This window comes from Pleurodeles waltl, chromosome 6, assembly GCF_031143425.1.
Source record: "Pleurodeles waltl isolate 20211129_DDA chromosome 6, aPleWal1.hap1.20221129, whole genome shotgun sequence".
Lineage (NCBI taxonomy): Eukaryota > Metazoa > Chordata > Amphibia > Caudata > Salamandridae > Pleurodeles > Pleurodeles waltl.
The window spans coordinates 487,532,779-487,551,973 of NC_090445.1; the positions used below are offsets into that span (position 1 = coordinate 487,532,779).

Consider the following 19,195-nt stretch of genomic DNA (forward strand, 5'->3'; position numbering starts at 1 on the left):
CACGTTTGCTAAATCGGTGCCATTGAGATAACCTACTTTATGTGCCATGAGACAGTTCAGTTGTGGTACTAGTACGTGAATTGTGAACAGTATTGCTGCTTTACAGCCTAATGAGACAATTGCACACAATTTATATCACTTTACAACCACTTCATTAAATGCAGAAGGCAGTATCTGCACATTGTCCCTTTCTGTTCCAGTGATTCATTTACCGGCCATTCATCAAACCGGTTACATCGATGTTCGCTGTCCTTTTGGATGAAACTTTATATTAGAGATTTACCCTTGGCAGAGAAATAATTTAAGAAAAACCCCCATCCTTCAAACTGCACTCTGCAAGGTATACTTTCATATGCAAAATATTGACGCAGTTTTAGTTTCACTTAATGACTGGTACTTACAGCATGTATATGCCAAGTGTTTTTGGAGACAGAAAAAACACGCATTGGCAATGCTGATAGGTCAAGTTTATGAATGCACTATCAAGCCAGTCCTATAAATTCATGTATGTTAATGACTGACTTCTCCCCTCTGTGCTGCTGCCAGAGAAAAATGCCATACATTATCTAGTTATCTAAGACACTTTAATAGCATTACAATGGCATGTGTATGCCCCTGAGGATAGTAAGCAATTTTTTTGTGGAACCACACAACTTCGCCCAATTAAAAAATGTACTCACTGCTTCCAACATGAGGGTAGAGCCAAAGCCCCTCCCCTGGGAGTTCTCACATAATTGTCTGGCGAAAGCTGTGCTGTCAGGCCAGACCATGAAAAGTAAGCAACTCTGGAAGTCCAGGCTTTGCAATTAATTGGCTGAATGGGAGGTCAACTCAAGTGTGATGTGCCAGGAAATTGTTTTAGCCCCTGTGCATTTTAAATTTGCATCTGCAGTTTCCATTGTTGGCATTGCAAAAATAGAAAAACAATTTGAATAAAAACACATATATAAAGGAAACGTGATACTGCCTCGATCCATGGATTTGACGTAACAAGTCACTTATCTCTACATTCATCATCTCTTAGTAGCCCAAAGTAGATCTATTACTAGGGACCCTTCAAGTCTCTGTTGAAACATAGGTAGACAAAAATAACATTTAAACATTTATATTGCAGTTAGCACGTTAAAGAATTGTAGGCCAATGGGAAACACGTTTTGAAGAAAGAAAAAAAAATTAAGTTAACTTGTAAATACAAAAGTAATTGTTTACTGTACACAATTACATTTGGCCCAGTTTATCGATTCTAACTGCAGTGCGGAACTCGAGTTTCCAGTTTGCAACCTATTCATTCCACACCATGCTTCTAGGTCTTGGTTTTCATTTAAACCATCAGTTCGGAGGGTTGTAGGCTTAGCTTGCTTCATTTGACCTAGTTCAGCTAATACCTTTGACAACGATTTGCAAAGCGTTAGCCCAGGACTGGATGCATGTTGTGCAGTGAGCTATATAAACACCAATAACATTATAGCAGAATGAGATCTAGTAACAAGGTATGTGTCATACCTGAAGGAGGTAGTGCTGCATATATACAGTTATACCAAAGAACCCAGCAATGGAATGGGCATGACTATTGCTACATACTGGTGATTGTTACTAAGAAGAAAAGACTGAATGGGCATGGAAACTGAGGTGTATCATCGCCCCCGTGTAAACGCCTTCTCCAAGGTGAGACCAAGGTGTGACTGGGCCTTACCAATCAACTACTTTCTCTATCTCAAATATCACATCCTGCGTAGAGCTAAATATTAGGTGAACACGGAGCTTGAATCTCTTCAACACCAATTTAACATACATCTGTGAAACCATTTGACAGTTTGTCCACCTGCTTGTGTCTGCTGGATTGCTTGCTATTTGCTTCTATATGTGTTATATGAGGTTGTATCTGGGTTTGTACGCATGTTGTCTCTGTTGGTTTGAGCCATCACACGCTCGTCTGTGGGCCTGAGCACCTGTATATAAGTTGGTCTGTGCAGCATTTGTTGATCCGCATGGTGTAGATGTATGTCAGTTGGTGTGTATGCATTGGTGTATGTTGGCCTAGCAGTGTTCGTTACTAGGCATGCTCTGGAGATACATAGATTGGGGCACATAACTAATACCACAGGATGTCAATGTAACTTGATTTATGCTTATTGCTTATTGTTCTCTGTTTATTGTAACAGAGCATATGCTATGCACAAAAATATATTACACGAGAAGTAGAAATCACTGTGTAAGTAAAATAGTTTTACTGCACTTTTATGCAAGACAATATCTTTGACTCTTGATGAATGATGGTTTGATCGGATCTCCTAAAGGGCATATGGCCTGATTTTGAGTTTGGCAGACGGGTTACTTCGTCACAGACACGGCAGCCTTAAGTGTCACAGGATATAGTGAGCTAGTAATGGTGCAAACGGTATTTACCACTTTTTTTCTTTTTAGCAAACTCAGTATTTCCTATAGCATTTGAATCAAAAAGTATGAGTGGTCAAATGGTAAGCTAGCCACAAAACAACACAATGACCTGCATGCTATGTTTATCCTGCTAATCTAGTCAACCTTCTGCTTTACTTGGTAATTCATTGTCACATCATTCCAGTTTTTCCTGAATATGAGTTAGCTACTGATTACTAATGGTTTTGTTCTGCGTACGAAATTGCTTCTAGGCAGGTTTTTGCTTTATATTATGATTTAAAATACTAACATTTGTGTTATATTTAGAACCGGCATGTCAGCCAAAGGCAAACTGGCCAGTTACGTAACTACCTTAATGACTTTGAGCTCGCTCGGCGGATTTAGGGCTCATTCCTTGCAGGTGTATCCTTATTCACACCACTAATGGCAATGTGTTCCTAAAGTTCTGTCGGTCTTCTGTGCTGCAGCTCCCCCTTCCGGTCTGCACAGTTCAAGCTCCCGAACTCACGGCACTCAAATCCGTGCATGTCCTTAGCCCTAAGCCTTCTTCAAACGTTACATGTGTGTAAATTCAAGAAACTTCCACTGAATTATCCAGAATAAAGTTGAATTTGTTGTAGACGTGAACTTGTTTCTTAAATGTGAGTTTCCGTTGGAGATCTGATTATCCCATGGCTGAAGGACTTCATTTATGTATTCATCTTTGTAATTGTAAGCAGAGCGGACGAGGCTCAATCATAAAGCAAAGATGCAGCAAAAAGACCAACAACGAAATTCAAGGTAAAAATTAATTCCGGGGGTTATGTCGGGCTAGTTTACACTTAACAAGGCAAAGGGGAAAATACAATCTAATAGGCCATTAATGAATTATTAAGAATAAAAATACAGACGATCCTCAATATGAAGCACATGAACATTAAAACGAATGAAAGTTATTTCTGGAGGTAACGGTTAAGGAGTAAGTAGCGGGTCTTGCGGTAAGAGGATCCTTTAGCATCAGGAGACGGTGAGAATGCGTGTGTTGGGATGGCAGCTCCCATCGAGATGCGAGTGCCAGTCCGCAGCAGTAATGCCAGTAGTGTCGGGCAGACGGGCATAGAACTAACTCACACCTGACACGAGAGGGTTGTGGTATCTGCGGTGGTGGGACAGGTGGTCTCCCTGCCCGCCAGTGCCTGCGCCGATATTTATTACTTGAAGCCCACGTGGTCTGCAGGACCGCAGCAAAGGACTCGTGAGACGACAAACATGTTTGAACACCCCCTCCGGACATGGGTATGTCCATCAAAGACGTCCTACCAGTTACATCACTGGTAGGACATTACAATCCTCCTTTAATTTGATATGAAACAAATAAATGCAACGTGCAACAACAATAAATTGGAAAGTAACCTACATGGTCTCTCAAATGAGCGGAGGGAGCAGGATTACCTCACAGTCCATAACTGATGTGTGTGCTTCGGACTTCCACCACGTCAGGATGGGCGGGTTCATTGTCAGCCCTTGGAGATGTGGTAGGGGTGGTGTCTTTTTTGTCCCCGCTCACCAGTTATGGCATGTCCTGTTAGGAATCAGCACTAACCGAGGTGTAGTCTTCGTCACCTGGGTCCCCTCATGTCTTTCTCTGTAATCGCCAGGAGTAGCTCACTGATAAAATCACTTAAAATGAGAAAAGTTTCTAGTGACCTCTTCTTCACCCCACCAGGTGGTCACTCTGGTACCACTCCTGTGGGTGATCACCAAGGGGTGACGTTCGAACGGAAGCTGGAATTTGCTTCCAGGGAACCAGCCTTTCACAAGTATCATGTCTCCGACTTTCAGATTGGACTCTCTGGCTCTCCTTAGCCAGTTGGTTGTTGGTGGGATCATCAAGAGGAGCAGGGGTCCATTCTGGATGGTGGGGAAGATTGTCTTGGCTCACTCGTCCCATGATGAGATGTCCAGGTGTTTGTTCCATTGTGGAGTGCGGGGTATGGCGATACTCCTGTAAGGAGTAGTAAATGGGCCATTCCATTTGCTGTTCATTGGCCATTGTCCATTTGCTGTTCATTGGCATCTGCGATTCGGATGACTTTATTCAATGTCCTCATGAAGAGTTCAATTTCCCCTTTGGCCTGGGGCCAGCGAGGAGTGACTTTCTTGTGTATGACATTCATAGATTGCAGGTACGCAGTCATTTCCTGTCCTTGGAAAGTGGGTCATTATCTATCCTCAGCTCTTGGAGTAGGCCATGAGTGGCCATCATTTTCTCCAATTTGGGAAGCACTTCATGCGCACCTTGGCAATTAAGGACCTACACTTCTAGATACTTTGAGTAATCATTGATGAGAACTAACATGTGTTTCTCATCCGGGAGGCTCACAAAATCTAAGCTGGTGCAAACTTAGGGCTTCTGAGGCCCCCATTTGGTTATCACAGAGGCAGACAGGGGAGACCGCCCTGCTGCTTGGCACCACAGGCATGAACGTACTACTGTCTCAACCAGCTCATCCATGAGTGGGACCACACTTTCATGCAAAGACGACTCTTGGTTTTAACCATCCATTGGTGGCCTGTAGGGGCATGCTGCACTAGTTGGTTGGTGAGGTTGGTAGGAATGACAAGCTGGGGCCCTCGCAAGAGACAGCCATTTGGGTCTGCAGCCAGCTCATGAAGGAGATGGTACATCCTGTCTAAGATGCGCTGGGCCTCATGCGTACATGGAGCCCACTGGGAATGAAATCAATGTCATCACCAGTTTGGACGGCTTCTAACGCCACCTTCAGGCACTCATCTTGTGTGGTGCCTTGGCATATGGTGTCCATAGACATGGGTAGAGGGCGGGAGTGGTCTACAACATAATAATGGACGTATTCCTCAGTCTTATCTGCTTCATCTTTTGGAGTGGCTGCCCGGGGATGGCTCAAAAAATATTCTGCTAGGTTGATGGTCCCGGATCGATATTCCATTTCGCAAGTATACTCCTGTAGTTGCAGCATCCGCTTTTCATTTACATTTTTGGGGGATCGTTTTGATGTGGTCCCTCAGAAAAGTAGAATGAGGCATTTGTGGCCAGTAGTAACCACAAAAGGATGTCCATACATGTACAAATGGAAATACAGCCACTCCCAGTGTATGGCTATGGCCTCCTTCTCACCATTGCTTTGCTGGAGTTAGGGATCTATTCGCAAATGCTACATGTGCCCACTCTCCACCTTCTGGTCATTGCATCAGCACTGCCCGAGGCCTTTGGAGCCTCTATATACTGCAATGGTAGTGTCTCTTCTGTGATAGAAGTGTGATGTCAGACAAAAGTGCATCTTTGGTGGCCTGGAACAATTGTTTTCGGTCCTTGTCCCACACCCAGAGGACTGCAGACTTGGTCAAGTCCCAGAGTGGCTTAGTAAGGGTAGTCAGATCTTTGATGAATCACCACAGTAATTCACCATACCTAAAAAAAACTGCGAACCTCAGACACATGAATGGCAGGGGCACTTCTTTGATGTCTATCACCTTCTCGGGAGTCAGGTGCCATATCCTCCACTGAAAAGATGTAGCTGAAAAAAATAATTTTCTGCTTGAGGAATTCAAATTTGCTCTGGTGTAAAGTAAGCCCTGAGGCCTGTATTCTTTGGAAGACTCCTCTTGGTCGGGTGTTTGTGTTCCATCACTGATTTTGCATAGATAAGAATGTCATCACTAACTTTAACCACACCTGGTAGACCCTCAGCAGTTTCTGTATGGTGTTCTGGAACATCTTTTCTGCGCTTGAAATTCTGAAGTTAAGCCTCCGGTAGCATCAAAGGCCCATGAGTGGAGAATAATGTAATGTATCTCTACTCTTCATCTTAGGTGAGCTGGTGGTAGCCTGACCGTAAGCCCACCTTTCAGAACCAGCTAGCTCCACTCAGTTCTCCAATTAAGTCATCGATGGTGGGGTTTAGGTGGCTTTCTCTTTTTATTGCACCATTGGGGAGCTGCATATCTACACAAATGCATACTTCACCTGGTTGTTTTAGTTTTTGAGTCACCACAATAGGTGATACCCATGTGGTAGGACCTGACACCCCCTGCATAATCCCAGTGGCTTCCAGCTTTTTCTAGCTCCTTTTCCACCAGAGGTCTCAGGTGAAAAGCAATAGTTTCACTGTCTTTCCTTTTAGGCATCTGATGCCAGCAAACTTTTTCAGGAACTCTGCCAGTATTTGGGACTCCCCTTCTAGATGGACTCAAAATGCAATGATGACAACTCTGAGGCCTCTGTGGTGCAACAACCCAGCAGCATAAATGTGTGAGTCCATAGTCTGGAATCTATGGGTGATGGGTGCTTTGAATTTTCCCAGCATGGGCAGTGGTGCAGCTTGTCTGTATGTGAATACTAGGATAACCGCCTTTTGGTGGGGTGGAGCTGGCAGCATGGATGTGAATGCTTCGGCCAACATGATGTTTATGGACCCATGTCCACGATGGCTAAGAGCAGGTGCTCCCCACCTGTGTTTGGCATTGTGGTAAATGGCTCTGTGACTTAGCTGCAGTCCCCATCTTAGCTGAAAATGGAATGTACTGTGTGTTCCACTGCCTCATCATCATCTATGTCACTATTGTTTTCCGGTGCTTCTGGTATTGTGTTGATGGTTGTACGGGGTACCCGGCTTTTGTCAGAGTGGCATACTTTTTCAAAGTTGTTGAACTTTCCACACCCTGCATACAATTGCCCATTGCAGGGCACTCTCCTCGATGATGGGCAGACACCCCGCTGCTGTTCTATTCTTCTTGGCTCAGTCTCTACCATTCTTTGCAAGGCTGCTTCCATGTGGGATGCATGGGCTTTTTACAGTTCCTTAGAGCAGTCCATGGACAGAATGTCTGCTAGCAGTTTGCCAGATTCTTGCAGAATGTGTTCTCTCAGTTTCTCTGCTACCTCAGCTACCCTGAATGATTTGGCCTCATACCTCGTCTTTCTCATCTGCAAAGCCGCACATTTTCACTAGTTCTTTCAATCCTGTGTAGAATGAGTCAATTGATTCTTCCCGGTGTCAAGCTAGGCAGAACGTGGAACATTTATACTACTGATTCACCATTGGCTCAAAATATGCATTAAGAGTAGCAATGAGTGTGTCTTTGGGGTAGCTTTGTTGATAATTTTTGATATCTGATTGATGGCTTTACTCCTGAGGTAGAGAAGCATGGCTCGCTACCTTTCGTCTGAAACTTCCATCTGTTTAAAGAATAATTCCATTCTCTCCACCCAGTCTCTCCATCTGGGAGCTTGTGCAGAGGGAGCACCCTCTAGGATGAATGGTTCAGTTGCAGGAATCTGAGCCATGGTGGTGGAATTAATCTATCGATAAAATCGATGCACCCTGTCAGGACTGTGTCACAGGTTCCCAGGACTGGGAAGGTGCACTTGTCGTGATTCTCTTGGGTGTGTGTGGCTTAGGATGGCACTTTCTGTTACTTGCCAGGGTTTGTTAGTTGTGAATCTCTTTCACTCCCATGGGACAGATGTGGCCGCTGGCCCCTCAAACTGGTTCCCTTTTCCTCCTTTCCACCGGGGCCTAAGATGTCTGGCAGATGGTTGTGAGACCCACCTTGCACAGTGTAGAGTCTGCAGGCGTCAATCAGGATGGGGGAGGGGGCAGACCATTGTCTTCCCTGCATGTGGAGAAACATGGGAGGACTTGAGCGCGGTCCACCTCCCAGTGCGACCTCGCTCACAGCAGAGGAGTTCGGAGGGGCTAGCACAGAACTCTGCTTAGGTGCAGTGCCAATGATTGCGCACGTGGCACGAGTCCTATGTCCCCAACATTGAGCTAGTGGCACCCACATGTGCTAGCCCCTGATTGGAAGCCTGTCTAACTGGGACAGGGGAATTAATTCACACCCTTGTCACAATGTTAGGATGGCAGCTCAGATCGAGCGGGAGTGCCAGTCCGCAGCAGTAGCACAGGTAGAGTCGGGCCACAAGCCTAGAAACAACTCACAGCGGAGATGAAAGGGTTGTGGTATCTGCGCTCATGATGCTGATGGTCTCCCTGACCCCACCTGCCAGCATCGATATTCATTACTTGCCACCCACATGGTACACAAGGCCGCACCAACAGACATGTAGGACAGGTATCATGTTTAGGACACCCCTCCAGCACCTGGGTGGGTCCCTCAAATACGTCCTACAAGTTACATCACTGACAGGACATTACAGAGTGCTGCTTTCACTGGCACGACCATTAGGGTCCAGTGCTTATGTATTTTAAATTTATTTGCCAGGTCGGTGTACTTGGCCTTTCCTCAGTCCTTCATGAGTATTGTAGTGGCAGTGAGCCATGTGCAGAATTTACAAATGCAACAGTCTTTTCACTTATTAGAATGTGGCTCAAGGTGCAATGGCTTTCAGGTGGCCTACATGGTATTTATGTGAGGCATTTACTGTAACAATGGTTTCCAAAAAGGCTGTCAACACCCACACCATCTGAAAAACACCTCCATTCTGGTGTTATTGAAAGCCGTTGGGTGGAAAGTGAATGCTGGCCTCTTACCCAATTAATTCAGTCCGTGAAAGTAAAATTCAGGATTTGTTGAAGTAGAGGGGACTACAGCCTACACTAAGAGTTTACACTTGGTAAACTTGGTTTACACTAAGTGTGAATTTGATTGTATGAGACATGACAATCTGGGAGTGCCTGAAGCACTGGTCTGAGAGGTCAGCGTATGGACCTGTTTTTTAGGTGTTTGTGGATCTCATTTATTGACTTGTTAGCCCGTTTTTACTGTTGATTTCCCTGATATTACCACAAACGTGGCTGGAGCAAGCACAAATGCATTCATTTCCCATTAATTTGCAAAACACGCATACATCATGTCTTTACAAATCCAAAACTGCCCCATTTTGCAAATGTGGGGCACTTTTAGCGAACTCATTTGTTAATTGGAGGCACTTTTTATTTTAGTGCCCAGGCCAATTTTCTGTACCTGTCCAACCCTGGAGAAATCTGATAACTCGATAAGGTTATTCATACAGAAGACACTAATGCCATTCAATAATAACTATGACAATGCAGTGCTTTGGGATAAAAATGGGTTCCCAAATAACTTTAATATCCGGCAGTTGAGACTGCTCCTATATCGCTCCTAAAGTGTGGAACAACCTGCCACTACACATAGGAGCCTCTTCCTCACTTCTTGAATTCTACAAGAAGCTGAACATCTGGCTTTTCGAGTAGTTCCACTAGGACATGAGTATGCCTAACCTCACATCTACTCAGCGCCAGGAGATTCTCCACCTTGATAGTGTGCTCTACAAATCTGCATAATATAACATAACAAAATAACATAGCATGATATTGTGTGTGCTTCTGATGGCTTACTGTTTTATTCAGTCTATTATGCTTTCAGAGGAGTAGGCAAACAGGACTTTACTTTATGAAGCATGGCGGTAAGGCCAGAGAGATGTTCACAAATGTAAACTGTCACTGACAAGGTCAAACTGGTTTGGTTTTTGTATAAGGCATGCACACATTGACACAAAGCATACAGGGACACAGGAATACATCCATTTAAGTGAAGCCATGAGCATAAACAACTTAGATACAAGCAGGAATCCTTGCCGTCAGCATGCATAGGGGCACTCATGCAAATACCAAACAGATGTTCACAGGCACACACAACTCAGACAAAGATATACAAAACTACAATTTCTAGAGAGCAAAGCTGTGCAACTCAGACAAAGGTATAAAAAAATACAATTTCTAGAGGGCAAAGCGGTACTGGCTAAAGAGTCATGACCTCTCAAGGTTGTCACACATGACATGGATTCACAGGCAGTTATATGTATGCTAAAGGGAGCACATGAGCTTTCATTTAGAAGGTGGCGATAATGAAGTGGAAAAGTATCCATGACCAGGAATTAGATTGACACAAATATTTGTCACTCCACTCCATTTAATCACTGCCACTAATCTATGAGGCTCTGGTTAAAAGAAGCTAAATGCTGTTGGAAAGCAGCTCAGTAAACCTGCAGAATTTACTGACAGTAATAATTTAATCTCTGGTAATCCCCTATCTTTACCAGCAAATCAATGTTTACCAATGATTATTGTTTTACAGATTTATGGTAATGGTATTATAGCTATCGGGCTATTTTTCATCCAATCATCCACTGACTTCAGTTATGTGTTTGCTGGTATGCACTGCAGTATTACTATTGTAGTGCAGATCACTTGCCATTGTACAAAACGCCATGTATGGTCTTAGTGTTGTCTACATTAATGTAGTAATTCTGTGCCACCTGTCCAGATGCTTAAGGTCAGTGGCTCCCAATGATGTTTGCCATCTATTGAGTGGACTTCGAAAGCTCTGGGGAGAGAACACTGCACATACAAGGCTCGTGTCTGTGGAACAGCCTTCCTCCGCATCTCAGCCTCAAAGATGACTGCCTCAGATTACTGAATACTTTGAAAACACATGTGGCCACGAGTCTGCCTCGTGAGACCAAGGGCCATGAGAACTTCAAGAGCAAGCCCTACTAACTGCTGAATAGGCACCGCCTAACCCTTTCCAATGACCACTTTTAGGGGAGGAGCTTGAAGACCTGCTGCATGACCAACCGAATATGTATTGATTATTTAATAATTGCCCCGGGTTCTAATCACTCGAGAGTTTGTTGCAGCATTCCAACAGCATGTTCTAAATTATAATCCGCAAAAAATGGTTAAATTAATTAAATTCAGATTTACCATACATTCTTACGTACCTCGGCATCCAGTCCTCACTGACCCATAGAATCGGTCTCCACACTCTGTACAGTGCTTCCCCCCGAACCCGTCCTTGCATAGACACTGACCAGTGACCTTTTCAAAGAGAGGAATGTGCATTATAGGAAAACTCCTACAAAAACGACATGTAAAATAAACATTTCTAGATGTGTTTTGTATCATGCCGTTAGTGCAGCCAGGCAAACAGATTGAACGTTGGTCACTACTGTGCCATGCATTCAATGGTGCAACTATTACACACACAAACACGGCCTGTATGAGAATGAGAAATTCTCCATTTCATGACTTTTTTGCATGCAACATGCTGACTTCTTGTAAGTTTCCTCATAATTATCACATTACTCTAGCTCAGTGGTTCCCAACCTGTGGTCCGCAGCCCCCCAGGGGTCCGTGACAGATTCCCAGAGGGTCCACAGGCCTAGGCCAACAGGAAGGCTCTTCTCCAGCTGGGGCCTCTGACAGAGATGTGTGTGTTTTTATATTTATTACTTCCTTTGTGCAGCAGTTTTAAAAGCACTGCAAAGCCATGTTCTGGCAAAAATAAAAGGTCAAGATAACTCTGGTGATTAATTTACTTGCTGGAGAGAGATGTGAGTTATGTCTAGTGGCCGTTTTGACTCATCTAAGGTAGCACAGATGGTTAATATGCCTGCTGCAAAGAATGTGTATCATGCAAAGAACATTATTTTATGTGGATATCACTGTGGGTTACTGCTTTTGTTACATAGATTCTTTTGTTACTGAGCAGTTCATAAATTACAATCTTAATCTAGCACAGTGAACTATAAACTGCCATCAAAGAGCTGCATGCAAACTGCATGGCACAAATTAGAAAGTTATGTTTTTATTTCCAGTCTTTCATTTTCTGTTTGCTGCTAAAAAAGGTTTGCTTGTGTAGAAATACATTCTTATTATTAAAGTCAAAGCTAACCACTGTGTTATGTTCTGAATCATGAGTTTTTGCTTCTCCAGACCAATCACTCTTAGAAAATGCCTTCCCATGTGGATGAAATGTGAATCCTACACATTGTAGTCCCTATAAAGTGCTCAGACACCCTACACTGGCATGAGAGGTGCTAAAAAACAAATGAATTACATGTGGCAGAGAAGTTATGGAGAGGAGAGAGGCCCTTATGATTTCACTTCCTTTCCCCACCACATATTTATGTGAAAACGTTTTCTCAGATTGTATGCACCTAACAAATAAAAAGAGAAACCTCTTGGGAAATGTAGAATCTGACCTGAGGATTCAGTTTTCCTAAATAAAACCAAACATTGAAAAGTTAGTCGTTCAGCTGCAGCGCCGACCTTCCCATTAAAATTTTTCGATTTTTGCATATTTTTTCAATATAAAATAATTATATCTTTAGTAATTCGAGTATTACTTTGGTGTGTACTTGTTTGTGTATTTTTTTGTGATTTACTGTTTTAATGTTTGAAATTTGAAATCCCCAGCTTTCAGGAGTGATTCTGTGGGTTTCCACGGGAGTCAAAAGGTTGGGAACCACTGCTCTAGATGATTATTCTTCTAGACAGGCCTAAAACAGAGCGATAAAAATATGGAACCACTATTTGTTGAGAATAATTAAGCTAGTCCGATAAGTTACATTTTGTTTCCATATTTATTTCCGTAGGTTTTCTAATCAATCCAATTTTAGAATATCACAGTACAAAGGACAGAAGACCCAAAGAAAATGTATTTCAGAACTACAGAGAACTGTCACTGTAAGATAATGACAATACACAGTTCTGAGCATATCACTATTCAGGAGTCGAGACAGTTCAGAAAATAATTCTTAAGTTCCAGGGTTTGGCGGACTTTGACAACAGAGAGATGTTTTTTTTGCTTATGTTTTTAAAACTTTTTTCTGCCACTTTTATATTTCTAAAAACATTTCCTATAAAGTCAAGCTATATCTTTACAAGTCTTATCAATTTATCTTATGGAATAGACCTGCACTGTTTGTTCTGTTTGGGTCTGAACTAGTGAGAAGGCTAATAGTCATGAATACTTATTTGATTTATTTTCTTTAATGTTAGATTGCATTTTATTATAATTTTTAATAAATACAATTATAGGAGGGTAGAATTAGTGCATTTTTATTAATAAATATCGGATACTGCAGTATAACATAGAATGTATTGTAAAATTCTGTCTATTTAATTTAATAATTTGTTTTATTTTGTTGAGCTTTTTTTAAATTTGGATCATGCACATCCATGTATTTTGGAGACCTGCGTGTCTGTAGTTTTGAGTTGTTAAGTGGTTTACAGCCTTGACAGTGCCTTGCATGAATAAAAGAGGGCGAGTGAATTACGTCATTGATTAATGCAATGAAATAATGCAACATTAATCCATTATAGAGGCTATTCTGCCCTGACAGGTCTCATGTGAACATGATCTTCAGACTAAAATGCCTATTTCTTTTGAATTAAAGATCAGTGTTAAGCCTACACTTCTAGGTATACAGAAGTGTGAGCTCACTAGCCGACTGCTTCCTTTGGTCCCCTAAGTTGATTGTGTATGCCAGAGCGATGATAAAATAAGCAGCTGTATAAATGACAAATAGGTAGAAAGAAAAGGCCACGTGATAGAGAGGTAAACAGGAAGTGCTGTTGCAACCATAAAAATGTAAAGGAAGAGTCAATCAATCAATCAACATTTATAAAAGGTGGCTTATCACCCATGGGGTCTCACGGTGTTAAGAGTTGTACAAATCTTAGAGACGTAGGAAGAAAGGGTCATATGGTCCACAGAGAGGTAGTGAAGAGAAATCTAGAATCAAAGAGATGTAGAATGGTAGACTCACTTAAATCATAAAAATACAAAAAAGAGAAATTACATAAAGAATGGAACAGTCATACATGCCAGGGAGAGCTGAAAATGAACAGCTACACAAAGCACCTCAAGGTAGAAAAAAGAAGAGACAGGTGAACTAATTAGAGTTAGAAAATATGAGTCATATTATCCATGCATCTACCAAATAGAGGAATAGAGGAATAATCAGCCTAACTATTTAGAGCTTTATAATATTCATATATCATTTGGAGGTTTTGAAGAGTCACATGACCCATAGAGAGAAAGTGAGGAACAACTGTATAAGTCATAGAGATGTTGAAGGGAAGATTTGAACGATTGATAGAAAGTTGCATAGAAGAGACATATACACCATAGAAAGAGGAAGGTGTGAGTCATGAATCATTAGAGAGAGCGAGAAAATAAGAACTGAATGATGTACATTTTAAATAAAAACAATAGGCAAATGAACTACTGATATGTAGAGAGGTGATGTCACATTACCTCTTGAGCAGGAGGGTGGAGGAGTTTTGCTGACCATCAAGAGAAAGAAAGACACAAGTGGCATGAATAGTAGAGAGGTAGAAAGCAAGAGTCAGTGGACCACAGAGAAGAGGAGAGAAGAGTTTAAAGGACTGTAGAGATGTAGAAAGTAGAGGTTGCACTATCCATAGAGATGTAGACAGGAAGAAAGAAATAATCACTCGAACCACACAGGGGTAGAAAGGAAGAACTCAATGAAACACAACGAAGTAGAAAGGAAGAAACTGGCCAACATTTTAATATTATGAAGGGAATCCTAGAGCTTAAAACACGATCTTTACAACAAACTATATATTTAATTCCAAATGTTAAACAGCTGCATATAAGAAAAGCATTATTAAGTCACTCTTAAACAGGTTAATTCCCATTAGAAGCTGTGGTACTTCAGGCTTATGTGTTCCGATTTAGCAGGCTTTCCGCGGTATAATTTATTGTCTTTTACCCAGCAGCTCACTTTATTTTTGCTAACAATCCCTTTTTTACCACTGAAGCTATACTGAGAAGGGTGTCTTTAAATACCAAACAAACAAAAATAGATTAGCTAAGTATCTTTTTCTGGATCAGTTCAATTAGTTGATGAAAAACCTATGACCTAATGTTTGGATGCAAAAATTATTTAAAGGGTAGCGAAATGTTCTGTATGAGTCACGTATGTTCTCATGTCAACCTGAATAATACTACTACCACTACTACTACTACTACTAATAATAATAATAATAATAATAATAATAATAATGATGATGATAATAATAATAATAAAAATAAAAAATAAAATAATAATAATAAGAAGAAATAAAGTTTGAAACTACGGCGTGTTTTCATTACCTGGTTGCACTGTCCGCTGTAGGAGTTCTGCGGGTCGCAGTTGCATGTCTGGCAGCCTAGGCCACTCGCAAGGTTCCAGTGGTTGGAGGCACATTGGTCGCACGCGGGTCCTATTACATTGGGGAGGCAGACACAGCGCCCAGTCTCGGGGTCACATGGGATGTTTGGACGGGTACCACGGGGATTGCAGGGACACCCTGAAATGTGAAAGTAGAGACCTTAGAACAAGGCTCCAGTGTTGCATGCTAAACTTCTACTGCTGCTCCTGGACTATTGTTATGGTCATGGTAATTACACATTTTATGTACACCGATAGGTCCTTAACATATCAAATTCCAGCTTCTTTAAACTGACAAAATCTAGGCTGTTTCATACTTTCCATTCACATAAGGTAGAAACTGACCATCTGAAGATTCGCAGCCTCTATTCTATTTTTGTTTCTTACACTTTCTTCTCGATACACATACATATCATACTTCGAATAACATGTACTTTGCACTTTCTTAAATATATGTGGAAAAATGATAACATCTAATATTGTATCTCCCTTCCCAGTGCAAAATACAAATGTTTCATTTACAAAGAGCATAGTCAAGCGCATGCGGATACCCAGTGAGCAAAGCTTGAAATTTGCACACATTAGGCATGGTTCACCAGTGCATGTACGTGCCCCTTATACCGTCTTCTGCTATCTGAGTCGGCATCTTGTAGAGAATCCTCTCACCGCTGATGGCCGCCTTGGCACGCTACAAACTATTACAATAACACTAGTAAGATGGTACCAGTTGAGGTCCAGGTGCTTAGGAATAACCAAGTGAAACAAGTCACATTTCACCTATGCCTCGGAAAGGCGAATGAGGTCATGTGCTTCACAGGCACAGTTAAGAAGTGTCCCTTTCCACTCTTTTATTACTGTTAGAATTGTGAATAGTAAAACAAACATTTCAGAGAACGATTTAAACCCCATCCTGTTGTATGTGCTCACAACACCCACAAGAGTTGGGGGGGGGGCATTTAATGTGAGCGTGCTGCTAGCGCTTCACATACATGGGTGCTGGAAACCAGTACGTAGGTAAATATTTGATGCTTGAACAGTAACTACTTATGCAGGGTTGTGCTTGCAACTGAAATTTCTCGTTAGCAAATTCAACTGCAGAAGCACCAAAGTTGTCACCAAGTCGCTGGAAAAACGGTCGACCAATGAGGTAGGGACAGATTGGAAAACAGGCGCACTCGTGAAATGGCTTACCTATGTCTGTGGCTATCTGTATTGTGTCGCGCATGTACCCAAACAAATTCTCTCTGTGATCAGCACCATATGTACTCCATCTCTGCTTCCACCAGACCTGCATGTATCCTGCAGGCCTCATATTCCAAGCTCAGCAGAGCTGACTCAGCATTTCCCCTGTCCTAAAAAATCTAATGATAAAATACTATAGCTTTATATACATTCGTTTATCTCAAAATTCGTGTTCCCTTTAGTTGAATTCCAGAAGGATGTTTAACATTGAATAATATTAACAACCCAAATTCCTCCTTTGTCCTTCGGTTCAACATGCAGCTTGCATGTAATCTACATGCATCCCTTCCTCGTTTTATCTGCCTCAGGAGGATGAAATGCTTTGGTGGACAAGCAGACCATGGGGGTAGTGGTCTGCAATGCAACAAATATGGTAATTAAATTACTTCCCAACGCATTATAAAATAGACAAAAATGACTCGTCTTGTGATGGTCATGCAGTGCCACTCATTTAATCCCCACAAAGCCTCTTCTAGCCTTTTGCAGCCAAAACATTTTAGTAATAATCGCCAAAACAATGACTGTAGTAGTTATTTCTCAAAACCTTTTGGCCGAGTTCTAGATATTGCGGAAATCGCTTCCGACACTTTTAATGGCGGACCTGAGGTTCTGCACATTATATCAGAGAGCTTTAACAGGCTCGCCTTGGACTTCAGCTTTTTGACACGCTTGGTATCCACGAACCCATAGGGAGGGCTCAGCCTACTGTACTACCTCATAGGCTGGTCTTCTTAACAAGAGTAATTCAAATGATCATATGATATCGTCAGTCACTTATACTGCTGTGGGTTCACCTCAGTTGCTTATAGTTGAGGACGACTACGGCAGATTTTCGGGTGATTTATTCAGGGTCGTAGGTATCTTTAAGGCAGCATAAGCACTGAAGCCCAGGTGTGGCAGGAGTCCAAGCATAAAAGGGCTCTTTTGGTTCTTGCTTTGATTAATGCTCATGGCATCCTTGAGACACTAATGGATTTCTCCAAAACCTCTAACATAAGCAAGAAACATGTTTAAATTGTCTTCAGTATAGCTCGTACAAATCTTTAGATATATAGATATATAAGAAATATTTTCAGATGCACTGAGTATAATATGGCATTACTGGTGATTACTTCTCTCCCTCAGCAGTGGTAATTAATAGCATATTATTCTCTGCATATCTGCATATATGGGTTATGTCATGGCAGTTTTTCATGTTTGTTTGAATGTCACAAAAGACCCAAGATGGTAACAGGGGACCATATTACTTGTTAATTTTGGAGTATGCACTATGAAAAGTTTTGTTTCAAACAGGCAAATGTTTATAGAAATATGTAAGTGAAATACTAAACTATTAAGTTTGGCTGTCTGTAAAAATATAAGAACATTCTTTAATATGTAGTTAAAATGCAGAAGTTTTGCTAAAAACACATTTTGCTTTGCTGAAAACACACTATCGGTACAAGTGAGAGACTGTGGTAGGTGCTCAAAACAAAGTGTAGTTAACAGTGGCCATTGATTGAAATTGGAATATTTAGATTTAGTTTATGTTTTTATAAACAGAATTTTAATTAGAAATGGACAACAGCGAAGCCACGCAGAGTGGTTTAGCTTAGGGCTGCCATAATGATGAGACTTGTAAAATATTTTCCGAAAAATTTCCCAATTTCACAGGGATCAGCTAGTGTGGGTACCATGAATGAAAATTCAGGTTGTACGTAAGCACCTGGGCTGAGGTAATTGCAGTCCCAAGTGCAGTGCAATTAAGCATCAACGTTTGCACTCTCTGAGCAGTGTACTCTCTGAGCAGCCCAGGCTAAATATTTCTGTCAGTGCATTTGCTTGTTGGAGCAAATGTTGATTTTCTACAAGTCGATCAAAACAATGTTGCTATTGCTTTGCTTGATCACTGCAAATGTCAATTTGAAATTGCACTATGGCATGTTTATTTAATCTAGTCCCTAAATGCATAAGGTTAAGTTAGTGGACTTGCAGACGGGATAAAGAGCCTAGGCAAAGCCAAAGCAGGCTTTGCTCCAATCTGGAAAAGTAAATTCTGAGCCTATTCATAAGTGAGGTCAGCCAACAGACTTCACATATTGAGGGTCAGCAGTGGACCCTTTGTTGTGCTCTAATGCATGAGATAAGGGATTTCACTCATCAAGAAGGCAGAGGTTTAGGAGTACCCATCTTCCTGCAGCATTCGATGGGGAGTGTTGGTTTTCACTCCCAAAAAGCCACCTAACCAAAGGGCAAGGTAAGCAACTTGTAGATGGATTGTGTTGCATAGTTAAATTAAAACTGAGTAAGCTTTTTGAGGAATTCATAAAGGGAGGGCAGCCACCCCTCTGCCAATGCTCCATAGACATGCCTACATCTACAATATAAAAAGGATGGAGATCCACATCCGGAGTCCCCGCTCAAGTGGTGCTCTACGAATCATTTTTTGGACCACCACTTCTCCCAAATAGCTGCAGTCTGTTGTATGAAATAGGGAAGTGGGATATCTGCCCTCCCACTCCTTAAAAGAAGGCGCGGTAGCATCTCATTGCCAAAAGTACCACCCAGCAGATGTTTTCCCCAGTTATCTGAGTCAGCAACCCA

The 19,195-nt window shown here is 41.8% G+C and overlaps 1 protein-coding gene across 1 annotated transcript in view; it reads right to left on the reverse strand.

The window, feature by feature from the left end:
* Positions 1 to 19,195, reverse strand: part of LAMB3 (laminin subunit beta 3) — a 179,172-nt gene that overhangs the window by 40,405 nt on the left and 119,572 nt on the right. The window contains exons 12-13 of the mRNA XM_069238627.1: positions 15,313 to 15,509; positions 11,126 to 11,222 (exon numbers count right to left, since the gene is read on the reverse strand). Of these exons, the coding sequence (XP_069094728.1) occupies positions 11,126 to 11,222; positions 15,313 to 15,509 (294 nt within the window). The remainder of the gene's footprint in view (positions 1 to 11,125; positions 11,223 to 15,312; positions 15,510 to 19,195) is intronic.